We start from the raw sequence: 15000 nt of genomic DNA, 5'->3' as shown, positions 1-15000 counted from the left end.
TCAAAAATCTACAACAAATTACCCAAAAATACAATATTTTTAACAGACACACACATATATTTCTATATGTATGTATGTATGTATGCATGGATGGATGATATGTGCATATGTATTTATGCATATTCAAGTACACTGCCAAATTTCTGGCAAGTGATGATCTAGTTTCCTTTTTATCCTGGATATAATTATGCAAGCCCAGATGAAATTTCCCAGAATTAATATCAACAGCCTTTTCACCACCAAACCTTCATGACAATGCATTTATTTACTCCCTAGTTAGCATATCATGAAAGTGGAATATACTTTCACTACACCTCACCGTAATAATATAACGATGCAAATATTTAAAACTAAATCTAACACCATGTGCTAACTCCCTAAGGACCCTCCCTCAATGAAGAGCAAGTTAATAATAGATAACTTACTTTCACTGCAGAGAATGGAGTATCTCAGCATGAAAGAGGGGAAAAATAAATATATGCCCTTCACAGTTGTGTTTCTAGAGAGAGTCTGGTGAAGCTTAATGGTTAGGAAGTTAGTGCATAGCTTTAGGCTTTGTTTGAAATATTTTCTGCCTTCATATTATTACAGTTGAAGGTTTGGAAGGATGCTTCCAACTTTATATCATGTTTCTAGAGAATAAACAAAGGTGTGTCGTGAAGATTTAGTAGCAAAAACAAAAATATAATAGTGTGGCATCAGTCTTCTAGAAGTTGAGTCAAAATTACTAATATGTAACCTTCTTAATCTATCAAACTGGATAATCCAGCCAGAAAGTTGGTAGTGTATCTGTATATGTGTAGTTGGTTCCAGATAAATATCAGCCTATATCTGATTGTCCTAAATGACAATAATTGCAGTAAATTCTTATTTCAGTATGCAGACAGCATAAATAAAACTGCAAGAATGCAATTAAGCTATTGAACTTAATCTTCAAAATTATAGATACATGAACAAAAAACATAATAAATAAGACTTGTTTGAACATAATTTCATTTCTTGCGTAAGAAACTAAAATGAAAATAAAAAAATAACATATTGAATAAAACTTGCAAAATGGTGTAGTTCTTTTTGTTAAAATGTAATTTTAACTTCATAACATTTGCCCCATGAAATATACTAATCTGATTTTGAAAAGTGTGTATGGTTCATTATAACATAACCTTGATCTATGTAACGAATTGTATATATATATATATATATGATGTGTGATGAATTTATGGAAAGGAGTCCCATAAAGATCATCAATTTAGTTAAAAATGAAGAAGACAAACTGTTGAACAACTTATCTTCTCTATTTTTAACTAAATTGATGAGTTTTATGGGACATCTTTCTATAAATTCACCACACATCATATACAAGTATTACTTTCATATCTTTGCAAATTTACACCTGTACAACTACCACTAAAATATGAAGAATCAACATTAGAAATCTTTTTTGGAAACCTCCAAATTAAAGGATGAATCTACGTTCAATTTTTTTTCACCTATATATATATTTAGTTTTGTGTAATTATTTTGATAACACAGGTCAAAATAACTAAATTGTTATAAAAATAAGTTTATGTATTAACAACCACTGAGTGTAGCATTCACTTTTAAAATGTTTATCAAAATAATACATCGAAGACGGGAACTTAGACGAAGGGATCAAAGTAATCTCTTGAAAATTCTTTGAAAGTAACAAAAAGAAAAAAATATTATGTTCTTAAAGGAAAAAAAAACGTCTCAAACTCAGAAAAAAAAAATGGTTAAATCTTGAGTTTATTTAAGGAATAGAAAATAGAAAAGAATTGAAATAAAAGAAAATTTTTTTTTAAAAATAGGAAAGCAAGAAAATATCTTAAAATTTGAAAATGACTGGAAATAATAATTTAACCCTTTGGTGAGAGGTGGGGGGGGACCAAACTTTGTTATGTAATATATATATATATGTGTGTCTTTCAAGCCTGATTTTTTAATGTGATTGAAACAGTTTACCTAAGTATGAATACTGATAACTGAGTAGTAAACTCAGAACTTAATTTGCTAATTTTAAATGACTGACTGAAAAAAGGAGAGACGTAATTTTCTTTTTTAATAAGTATTAGCAGAAAAAATAAATAAATAAATATATATATATATATCTACTCACGCTGTTACCCATGGATGCCGATGAATTTCTTCTAACTATAAAATAACAAAAGAAGAAAATGTTTATCTTTTAAATTGTTCTTAGCCACATAAAATTATATTTTTTTTTTCATTAAAAATAGATTCAGTCTTAAAAGAATAAGTATCAATAATATTTAATCAATAGGCATTATTGAATGACAATAGAAATTGATTTCTCAAAAGATTTTCGATTCCTCATTCTTTAATTTATATGAATATGTTTTCTTCTTGGCAAAATTTTAATTTGTTTAACAGAACCATTATTAGTTAATATATAATAAACATAGCGGATAACTTTGAAAAGTAATTAATGCAGAGGAATATTAAGTAATGGTAATATTAACAATTCACAAAAGTTAAAAAGCAATGATCTGTAATGATTACAATACAACAAAGAAACTTTGATAGTTGAGATTGTAATGAATGGATAAATTTACAGCAATTAATTATGGATACATTTTTCTCCTCCTCCTGTGTGTGTTCATGTGAGAAAGAGAGAAAGCAGTATGTGTGCATGGGGAAGAGAGACAGAGAATGGCTCTGCGTGTGTTGGAGAGAAAAAGAAATTGCAAGAACAAGGACAGGATGAAAGAAGCTTCATTCATTAATATGAGTATTGATGAAATTTGATTATCAAATGACTGTGCAAACACAAAAGATAATGCAAAACTTATTTATGTAATTTAGACATTGTTGCATTCCTCCTCTGTTCCAATAATAAAAAAAAAATGGAAAAATTAATGTGAACGAACTGAATTCTTTTCATGGTTCTTGGCAACACTTGAAAGATGCCCTCTTAACCCATTTTTGATACCAACCCACCTGACACAGCCTCTGGTTCTATGATGCAACCTTCTTGTTTAAAAGTGATTTAAATCAAAACCTTCCATTAAAACTTCTTGGTAATAATTCCTGTTCCTAAGGCAGCGAGCTGGCAGAATCGTTTGCACACTGGGCGAAATGCTTAGCAGTATTTTGTCTGTCTTCACGTTCTGAGTTCAAATTCTGCCAAGGTCGACTTTGCCTTTCATCCTTTCAGGCTTGATAAAATGAGTACAAAAATTAGTTGTACCTGTAATTCAATGGGCCAGCCTTGTCATATTCAGTGTGTCACACTGAATCTCCCTGAGAACTACATGAAGAGTAAGTGTGTCTGTGGAGTGCTCAGCCACTTGCATGTTGATTTTTATGGGCAGGAAGTCCCATTAATTGAATCAAGTGGAACATTTATAACCATAACTGCCAGTGAGCCAGGCTATGAACTGAGATCAACAACTACCTGGACTTAATTTATTTCAATACAAACCACATTTGATAAAATCTCCAACAAGAATTTGACCCAATGATGTCAGAAGTTAATCTTGGATAAGATATTAAATTGCATCAAGTAACGAGGCTAGAGCTTGGGTGGTTCTGAAGTTATGGGGAGTATGGAGTTACCCCTTTGTCACCATTACTCTCAGACCTGCTCTAGCCTGGAGTCATGGTACCTACCAGGGATCCCAAATGTGGGTTAAATAGCAGAACATGGTTATGTGGCTAAGCATCAAGGACTCAGAGAAACACTGGCCCCTAGACATGTGTCACACAGATCCAACAGTGTTTGGACATGTCTTGGTGTTACATGAACTAATTTCTCTGTTTAAGATTTAAACAGATTCTGAGGCTCAAAGTTAACTCAAGAGAATCGGATGTTACCAAAGTAGATTGTATGCAAACCAGTCGAAGGCAATGGAAAACCATTGTTGTATCTTTCCAAAGAAAAATCATGAATCTCCTGGCTTTGGCATGGAGATCCGCAATTGTAAATGGCTGTAGGCATGAATATGCAGGCAAGCAGAGAGAGAGAGAGTGAAGTTAGAAGATTCTATTGCAGCCATTGTAAGAAATAACAATGTCACTGTCATTCAATAAATCAAATTTTATCACAAGATTTTTAAAAAAAAGGGATAAAGTAGTTATTTTTCCATTGGGTATAATCAATTCGTTACTAAGTGACAGGTAATTTTATCATCACATAAATACTACAATCTTAACAAGAGCAAAGCAGCTATGGGAAATTCTTTCGGGATATATAATTACCTGTCTTTAATTTTGCGCTGATTGTTTTAATGTTAATTATCAAAACATTGCTTAAGTAATCAAAACATAAAGCAATTATTAATTGAAATAAATAAACAAAATTATATTATCTGGACTTCTTATAGAGTTTTGATTTGAAAATCTTTAAAAAAAAAAAGTTTTGTTTTATTTAGAGACGAAACTGTTTAAATACCGTTAAACGTTTTTCAGGATCCACTTCGATCATGCCTCGTAATAGATTCTGACAATCAGGAGGCACAAAATGGGGAATGTGAAAGACACCTTTCTTAACCTTTTCCAATAAATTTCTTAAATTGTCATCATCAAATGGAAGGGCACCCTTTAAAATAAACAGAAATGTATTTAGAATACAGTTTGTTTGAGCTAATATGGTCAAATCAATGAATCAAACCATACAAGAATCTTACAAGTAGAAAAGACTAAAAATAAAAAAAATAAAATGTCAAGAGACAAAAGACACATAAGCTATGATTTTGATTCTATCGGTTTAGTACCAAATTCTCCTTTACTGTCTAATTTAAGAAAATTAGGTGCTGGGATAAAATTTTGGATTTTTAAGGGCCTAATGTTTGCAGCTTTCTACAGGCGTTAATGGTAACCTAGTGATATATATATCAAAATGTATTTCATTTAAAGTATTTCTAATGGGTAAATGGAAAGTCAAACAGAGCCTATTACAATTTGAACTCTCAACAACAGAAGGACTAAATTAAATACCGTAGACTCATTTGTCCACTAATTATTCTAATTTAATGTCATACAAAAGCAAATAATTGTGCATTTACTTTGTTTTCTTTCCAGAGCACAAATTGGGTATATTTTTAGAGGTGAGAGTTCTTGTGCATCAAATATTAAGCAGAATTTTCTTTTGCCTTGGTTCTCCAATCTCCCTATTATCATCATCATCATCATCATCATCATCATCATCATCAACACATTTAGAAATACTCGTTTCCAACCCACACCCCATACATGCCAAGTTCCTCAATCATCAACTTTACTGTAGCAAGAATCCCATCTGGAGGATTTCCTAATCATGTATTATCAAGGCGCCAGACATTATAACAATATATACCAAAGTTGAACCCTGACCTAACGATATCATCAGCACCCAAATATGAATAGTGTAGGCCATGAAAGTTTAGCAAAGTATTCACTAATCACCAAAAGATCAAAAGATAGATCTGAAGGTGACCAATATGTCTAGCAAAAGAAATGGTAGCACTATGGAACCCTCAGAAGATAATGACATACCTGACTGAATTAAAATCACTTTTAGGTCAAGTCTGAAAACCACTTTAACCCTTTAGCATTTAAACCGGCCATATCCGGCCAAAATATTCTACCTGTTTTATGTTCATACTGGCCAGATGTTGCCCCTCACACCTACCCTACAATATCATTCTAAAATTTAATAGTTACCTCATAAAAATTTCAAAGCTATCAGACAATACATGATTAATTCAAAACAATGATAATAAATAAATGATGCATTAGACAGAGTAATCTGAATGCTAAAGGGTTAAAGACATTCATGCCACTAACAGACCATGAAAGTCCTATCAGCACACACAGCTGCTTCACACCCTAGATTAGTAACAACCCCAAGCTGAATCGGTGCCGATTCCAAAGAGAGACAGCAGGGGATCCCTGACTAGTCTACTTTCCACAAAATATATCAAACAATACAAATGCCTAGAATTGGAATTGAATTACCATTTGTCTTCAGATTAGAGCAAGACATGTAATGGCAGGAGAGGGATATGCTGAGAAAGAAATCTATGAAGTCATGTGCTGATGTACCACCAGTTTATTTGATCAGAATTCACTAGAATTATGGAACAATAACTCTTAGAAATATTTCAAGGGAAATGAAAAGTTTTTTTTTTTTTTTTTGAAATAAAGAAGGAAAAAACGTACTCAAGTTGGACTCTACAACATCACATTGTACTATTAATGCATAATTGATTTTTAAACAATAAATAAAATAATTCTTGTGAATCTTGAATTTGAATAAAAATGTTTGTTATTGTTATCAGCTTGGAAGAAGCAAAACAGAAACTACAAAATTATTATCAAAAAAAAAAAATGAGACTCTAATCTTAATTATCAGTTAAATTAACTAAGAATATACAAGAATCTTAACAATTATTTTCATTTGATTCAGAGAAAAATTGAACATAAAAAAATTTAATTTAAATCATAACTAATTAAAATTTCAATACACAATGTACTGCAAAGTTGGAGAAAAAACTCTCTTGCCATTCGTTAAAAGCTATCTTAATGACAATCTAAATTTAGACTAACCACAAGAAGTGCATATAATATCACACCACAGCTCCAGACATCAGCTTTCCTGCCATCATACTTTTCTCCCTGAAGTAAAAAGAAAATAAATAAATAAATATTAAATAGTACAATCAATTTACAATCAGTATTTATTGATCTAAATAACTGATCCAACCACACAGGATTTTCTCTGGATTTCTTTTGAACATTAGATTCCACTTACATCAATAAATGCTGCCAAATTGTATTATGTGACATAGAATGTTTTATATGAAATTGCTCCCAACAGAGAAATACACGGAGCATATTAGTGAGAAGCTTTGCATATTAACAGATAAAAAGTTTGCATGTTAACAGATACCGAGAGCTTCATGAAACTCCCTTCTTATTTTGCCTGTAAAATTACCAAAAAAAAAAAAAAAGGTCCAAGAATGAATATATGAGCAAAAAGATATTTTTTGGAGAAGTCTGAATCCAAATGAAATTTGTTGAAACAAGAATAAAAGAAGCATATGGATACGAGAGGTTGTGGATTCAATGATAGAGAAGAAATCATAAGGTAAGTATGTAAAATCCAGAATTGGAGGAATCCCGTGTAGGTTTGCATTGGTAACAAGTAATCCAAAGAAAAAGAAGTAGTTACTGAAATCATATGTAGATGCCATGAGGCCATTAGTACTGTGACTCCTGGGTAACAACATAAGGAACTATCTCTCTTTTCTCCCTTGAGAAAGAGCCTGAGTTCAAAACATTGGTATTTTTCTTTCCTTGCAGCAGCTGCCTATGTGGTTTTTTTTTATATAACTACCAAATTTTCTTTATATGAAAAATATATTATCAAACATGTGTTTCAAAGATCCAATAAAAAGTACTTTTTAAATTCATTTGTTTCGATTCAGCTTCATATCCATTAATAAGGAGGCAAAATTATGCATCACAGGTAAATCCATTTATAGTCCCCAATGTTGTAGGTCATATCAAGGGCATCAAAAGTGAACTGGTCCCCAGTCCAGTTACAAATATCAACGTCCAGTCTCTTCATGTTAGATTCAGCCATATCTTTGTATTTCAGTTTTGGGGACTGTGGACAGAGTATTTCTCTTGCCAGTTAACTTTCCTCTGTCCTTCAAACATGCTCAGTCCTGCAGATGTTTCACAGCACCAAAAGCTATTCTGTTCTAACTACCACATTTCCTTCATATGGGAAATACATCAACTGCAAGGAGTGACTCAAAAATAAAACTAAGTACTTCTTTTATTTTCCAGTTTGAGTGACTCAAAAATAAAACTAAGTACTTCTTTTATTTTCCAGTTTGGAATCTAACCATCCAATTCAATGGCAAAATTACAAATATATTAATAACCAATTTCCTGCTGTTAAATCATAGAAAAGAACATGAATGATTGAATATAAGAATTATTTATTAATATCAGTCAGTTTATATTGAAACACACGACAAAACTTTAGTGTTTCAGCATGCACATACGGAGGAGTGTCATATCTAGACACAAAAATTATATATCCTCCACATGTGTGTGTTTGCACGCATGTGTTTATGTGTGTATATCACACAAACGCACACACACACACAAACATACACACAACACACGGACATATATATGCACACATATGTATACATGTATTCACATTCAAGCATGCATACACATACTGGATGATATATCTATATTTATGCAAATATGAAAATAAATAGTTTTTAGCATCAGATCAGAAATTATTGAACACATAAAAGATACATACTGTATTCTTTCAATTATAAAGAAATCCTATTTATATATTACACACCAGTTAAAATAAACGCCTGTATTTATTTATAAATGTCTATTATGAGTAATTGCCACTGAGAAACAAATTCTGTTCTGAGGCTGGAAGACATATTACATAACTCTCTTAAATATATATATATGTGTATATATATATATATATATATATATATATATATATATATATATATATAAGATAAAACTTACTTGGATGAGGATGTGTTGTGTTCAATCATATAATAATATAAATAATATATATATATGCATATATACATACATATATGTACACGCTTACATCTCTATGTATATATATATATGCATATGTGGGCACAGGACGTCATGAAATGTGTGCAACAAAAAAATACAAAGTATAAGTACATGGAATATGAACTATTTTTTCGAACAATGAAAGACACAAATGGAAAACAAGACAAACAACATAAAGAACGACCCTTCATCAGTTGTTGGTTGTTTTTCTACTCTTGTCCTTCGATAAAACGGTTGCTCCCGCAATAAAATTTGGGATCTTGCGGCAGGTCAAAATTGGTAACACAAACAGGACAGTGAAAACAAACAGGAAGGGCTACTAAGCCTAAACAAGGTTCTGGTGGCGAATATGTATGTTTGTATACATATATATATGTATGTATGTATGTATGTATACTTATTTATATGTGTGTTTAGAGAGAGATATGTACATACAGAGATGCAACTGTAGGAAAATTTCAAGCATATAATGTTTGAATTGTGATAACAACTAAAAGAAGGATTTTAAAAACGAAATGAAACTGTTACTTATAGTATGAGATCAAGTGAAATATTTCTAGATTTGTCCTATTCCCATTTATTTTAGATAGTATTGTTGAAAAGGACAAATTGTGACATCAGTCTAATCCATACATACAAGTTCTGTTTTTATGATCCAAATTTCAACATATCAAAATAGTTTCAATGAATAAGTACTTTGTGATGTTCCCAGTTGCAGAATGTATTATCATAAGAAAATCCTATGTAATATCAGTTTCAAATTTTGGCACAAGGCCAGCAGTTTTAAGGGAGGAGGGGTCAAGTTGATTACATCGACCCCAGTGCTCAACTGGTACTTGTTTTATCAACCCTGAAAGGATGAAAGGCAAAGTCGATCTCAGTGGAATTTGAACTCAGAGACAAATGAAACAGCACTAAGCATTTTGTCCAGTGTGCCAATAATTCTGCCAGCCTGCCGTCATAAAATACTGTGTGATATTGGAGCAGAACTGGAATCAATAAAAGACAAGGTTGCAACTGGCAACAAAAGGACTTTGATGAACCTGATTGATCGATGGGCTAGCTGAACAATTAATCAAACGATTGATTAGTTAATTGGTTAAATGATTAACTAGTTGACTAATAATGATGATCATGATGATGATGATAACAATAATAATAATAATAATAATAATAATAATAATAATAATAATAATAATAATAAGAGAAGTGAAACAGAACCAGTGTGTGTGTGTTTATTATTTTTGGCATACTGATTCTCCCAAGATGCAACAAAATCTATTTCGACATGTGATTTCACACTGAGAATATTGCAAACCAAATTACAATAAAAAAAGAAAATAAATAAGTAAGTAATATTTTCAAATGCAATTGAAATTAACCACAGTTTCTATACCTAATTAGAAAAATATAACAAGTAATAGAGGTATGAAAAATAGGGAAAAAATAATAAGAGGACTATGTTCCTGTTTTTACTTCTTTCAGGCACCAAAAGTTTGAATTCTAAGGTTAAAAAAAAAAAAAGATTTGATGGCAAGGTTTGATAATTTATCATTTTTGTGGCAATAGGCACAAGCATGGCTATGCGGTAAGAAGTTTGCTTCCAAAACACATGGTTCTGGGTTCAATCGGTCCCACAGTATGACACCTTGGGTACATGATGTCTTCTGCTATAGTCATGATCTGATCAAAACTGTATGAGTGGATCTGGTAGGCAAAAACTGAAGGAAGACTGTTGTGTGTGTATATATATATATATATATATATATATATATATACCCACCACTTGACAACCGGTGTTGGTGTGTTTACATCCCTGTGACTCAGTGGTTCAGTGAAAGATACTAACAGAATAAGCGCCAGGCTTTAAAAAATAAGCACAGGGGTCAATGTATTCAACTAAAATTCTTCAAGGCAGTGCCCCAGTATGGCCACACTCTAATTACCAAAACAAGTAAAAGATAAAAAGATGTTAGAAGTGATTAAGACTGCATGAAATTAACGTTTTGTGTTTTGTTTTTTTAATTAGTGACCCGATTAGGTTGGTGTATTTTTTAATTAAGCTGAGAAAAGAAAAAAAAGGATACAGGCGCAGGAGTGGCTGTGTGGTAAGTAGCTTGCTTACCAACCACATGGTTCCGGGTTCATTCCCACTGTGTGGCACCTTGGGCAAGTGTCTTCTACTATAGCCTCGGGCCGACCAAAGCCTTGTGAGTGGATTTGGTAGACTGAAACTGAAAGAAACCCGTCGTATGTATGTATATGTGTGTGTGTGTGTGTGTGTGTGTGTGTGTGTGTGTGTGTGTATGCGTGTGTATATGTTTGTGCCTTGTGTTTGTCCCCCGAACATCGCTTGACAACCGATGCTGGTGTGTTTATGTCCCCGTAACCTAGTGGTTCAGCAAAAGTGACCGATAGAATAAGTACTAGGTTTCCAAAGAATAAATCTGGGGTTGATTTGCTCGACTAAAGGCGGTGCTCCAGCATGGCCGCAGTCAAATGACTGAAACAAGTAAAGGAGTAAAAAAGAGTAAAAGAGATTAAAGAAATTTAAGGATTTCTTGCTAATTAATACATATGAAAATTAAATGAGTTAAAACATTCGAGTAATGTAGAAAAGAATTATATTTAGAATTGAATGGAATATGAAAATACAATAACTTTGTAGATAAAGATCAATGCTCCGTTTTATTGAACAGGTGAAAAAAAAAAGTTACATTGGAAATCTACACTGTCATTTTATCACTGTACAAATATAAAAGACAAATAAATGAATGTAAAATAAATGAAATAAAATAAAATAAAACAAAAATTAACAAAGCCCCATATTTACTGATCAACTTCATTAACAAAATACTAAATGAACAACTAGTAGCATTAATTAGTACTCCGAATAGATATGCAATTGACATGCTATGAGACAATAATGGTAAATAAGAAGCTTCATGTGGCGTCGCAGCATTTCATTGATTATCTGAGTTGCCAGTAATTCTACTTATTATTCTGCAGGAGAAACAATACTGCAACACTTCTCTGTGAATAGCTGTCTGTTCAAGGATACACCTGAGAAGTGTCTATCGATAAGCTCGGAGCACTGAAGCATGTTTCGCAGAGTCAAAGACTCTGCGTAAGACAATTCAAAATCATGCACTTAGGTTAGGCATAAAAAGGCACCTTCTTTTACTACTGCCACAACAACACCAACAACAACAACAACAACAACATGTGGGTTTGAAGCTAACGATTTAAGATTGCAAAGATGGATAGGTCATAGACCCTGGTCCTAGCAACATGGAATCTTGAAATTTTTAAGGACAAGAATATGAGTCTGTGCATGTGTGTGGGGGGGGTGCATGTTTGTTTGTGTGTCATCATCATCATCATCATCATCATTTAAAAGGATGTTAAATGATGATGATGATGATGATGATATATGTATGTATGTTGTTGCTTGTTCCTTCTTGAGCCATGCCTGGCTCATAAGGGCCGGTTTCCTGGTTCCCTTGGCGTATAGGCTCCTCACCTGGATGGGATGCCGGTCCATCAGAAGTGATATATATGTATATATATGTATGTGTGTGTGTTTGTGTATATATATATATATATATATATGTATATGTATATGTGTGTGTGTGTGTGTGTGTATTATATCCCTTAGAGTGAGATGGAAAGAGGCAGTTAAGATGGATGGACGGATAGATACATAAAAACAAACATACATACACACATGCATATAAACATACACACACACACACACACACACACACATTAATGAGAGAAAACCTAGAGGTTGTAAAACTTCTGGCGGTGCTCGGATGTTCGCAGAAGTCTAATTACCTGTAACAAATATATCGCATAGCAAGAGAGAAAGAAGAAAGAAAGAGATACAGAATCTGAAAATTCCAGGCCATGTGGAATAAGATTAAATGAAATCAAATACTCAATACTGAATCGCAGTTTCATTATTTTTATATACAGAAAGGTGGGAAATAAGCAGAATTGCTAGAACATCAGACAGAATGCTTTGTTCTGGCCCTCTGTGCTCTGAGTTCAAATCCTGCTGAGGTCAACTTTGATTTTCATTTCTTCAGGGTTAGTAACATAAAATATCATAAAGTTTTCAGGTCAATGACATCGACTAAGCCCTTCTCCTAGATTTCAGGTCTTATGCCTATGCCAGAAACAATCAGCATAATAAATACAGTAAACCTTTTGGTGCCCAAATACCCGAGACCCCACCTGGATTCTATGACACAACAGTTTCTGAGAGAGATAAGTTATATTAAATCTTTGAGCAAGAGATAAACAGATACAGTACAGAATCATAAAATATATTCGCCAACTAAATGTGGTGGTCCTATGGAGGACAGTGTTACTGGTGTTTTTAGCCCTAGGAAGACATCTCTAGCTGGCTAATGACACATAGTCTGTGTCTGATTAGTATTTGTGAGGGAGGTCATCGCTCCCATCTCTAGCCTTGCGTGATACACACAGACCTGGGTTTCTGGGCTTTTACTCATCTTCCTGCAGTTAAAAACAACAGTAACACCATCCTCTATAGGACTGCCACATTTAGTTGGCAAATGCATTTTATGATTCCATACTGTTACTTTAATATCACTTATCTCTCTCTTTACAAGATCAGCGACAGTGTGTCGCTAGAAAAAGAAAAAGCATATAGTATTTTGCAAGTGGAATGAGTTCTTCATCACTAGCCAGTGATTATCACACACTGAAGACGGGTACCCACCCAGAAACCCGGATCTGTGTGTATCACGTAAGGCGAGAGATGGGAACGATGACCACCCTCGCAAAGGTTAACCAAAGTTTAAGCCTCAGATATTTTACAATAAATTCCATGGGAAAGATGGTAATAACAAAATTGGTGCAAACATGGCTGGGTGGGTGGGAAACAGTTTGCTTCCCAACCACACGGTTCAGGGTTCAGTCCCACTGTATGACACCTTGGGCAAGTATCTTCTACTATACGCTTGGACCAACGACCAAAGCCTTATGAGTGGATTCAGTAGAGGGAAACTGAAAGAAGCCTGTCATGTGTGTATGTGTGTGCATCTTTGTCCCCCAGTACCACTTGACAACCGTTGTTGGTTTGTTTACATCACCATGACTTAGCAGTTTGGCAAAAGAGACCAACACAATAGGTACCAGGTTTAAAAATAAAAACATGTACTGGGGCCTATTCACTTGACTAAAAATTTTTCAAAGCAGTGCCCCAGCATGGCCACAGTCTATTGACCGAAACAAGTAAAAGATTAAAAAAAAAAGATTAACAATGAGCGCCTTGAAATAGAACATTATCAACCTTACATCATCATCATCATCATCATCACCACCACCACCACCACCATCATCATTTAACATCTGTTTCCCATGCTGGCATGGGTTGTACAGTCTGAAAGGCTCCAGTAAACTGCAGGACTGCACTGCGCTTCAGTGTCAGCTTTAGCATGTTTTCCATGGCTGGTCGGCCTTCCAAGCACAAACCACGTGATAATGTACACTGGGTGCTTTTGAGCATGTGTGTATGTGTGTGTGTGCATGCATGCGCACACACCACTGGAACTAGTGAACCTGCCAGGTAAGTTGCAAAACAGGAAAGAAAAAAGCAATATGATAAAAATAAAAACAAAAAAAAATAAAATGATACACATTAAGTTTGTATTAATAAACTGCTTCAGTAATATGTTTGGCACCTTTTTGACTGACTCAGGAATATGCTAAATCTATAACAAACTTACAAAGTCTTCTCTCTTCTTCATGAAATATTTAGGAATCAAAGCCTAGCTAGAAAATGAAACTTTTAAAATATCTTAATGATAAAACTACAACAATCAGGTATTTTCTCACATTGCAAAATAAATTGTGAGGTTATCTGGAGTAATTATTACATATTCTGATACAAATTTGGTCAGTTGTTTTAATCGCAGACACTAAAAAAAGCTTAACTTTATATATCATTTTGAAGAACCACACTGAAATGCCATATCTGTTTCCATTTTCTGGAGATTTACCAAATATTAAAATATTATTTTATGTTTAACAAAAGTATTTAAATACTTATTATTATGAATTGAATTTTGACATATATCCAAATAACTAAAATTACACAATATTTATGATATGGATTAAAAAAAATTTTTTTTTAATATTCTCTTCCAAATAACCCTTACTAAAGGACATGCATAAAAATTCCCGGAACTAGAGCAGAAAGAATTGTTATCTTTAACAATGGTTTTCGGCTAAATTTCACAAAAATCAACAGAGGAAAATATGATTTAAACTATAAACAATGAAATAAAACAATGAAAATTAATGAGCTGAAAAAAAAACAAAACATTATTATTCTCATTTTTCAATTCATTTAAAATAAAGAATGCTTTT

At 33.0% G+C, this 15000-nt stretch overlaps 1 protein-coding gene across 25 annotated transcripts in view; it reads right to left on the bottom strand.

The window, feature by feature from the left end:
- The window catches only part of LOC106875082 (serine/threonine-protein kinase BRSK2), a 316142-nt gene that overhangs the window by 122384 nt on the left and 178758 nt on the right, over window positions 1–15000 (bottom strand). For all 25 annotated transcript variants that reach the window (XM_089360385.1, XM_089360366.1, XM_089360373.1 and 22 more), the window contains exons 7-9: window positions 6568–6636; window positions 4433–4579; window positions 2138–2172 (exon numbers count right to left, since the gene is read on the bottom strand). In XM_089360385.1, coding sequence (XP_089216511.1) covers window positions 2138–2172; window positions 4433–4579; window positions 6568–6636 — 251 coding nt within the window. The remainder of the gene's footprint in view (window positions 1–2137; window positions 2173–4432; window positions 4580–6567; window positions 6637–15000) is intronic.

Source organism: Octopus bimaculoides, chromosome 11 (genome assembly GCF_046866305.1).
Source record: "Octopus bimaculoides isolate indiv1 chromosome 11, ASM4686630v1, whole genome shotgun sequence".
NCBI lineage: Eukaryota > Metazoa > Mollusca > Cephalopoda > Octopoda > Octopodidae > Octopus > Octopus bimaculoides.
The sequence above is the reverse complement of the archived record's forward strand: the minus strand, read 5'-3'. Positions and strand labels throughout refer to the sequence as shown.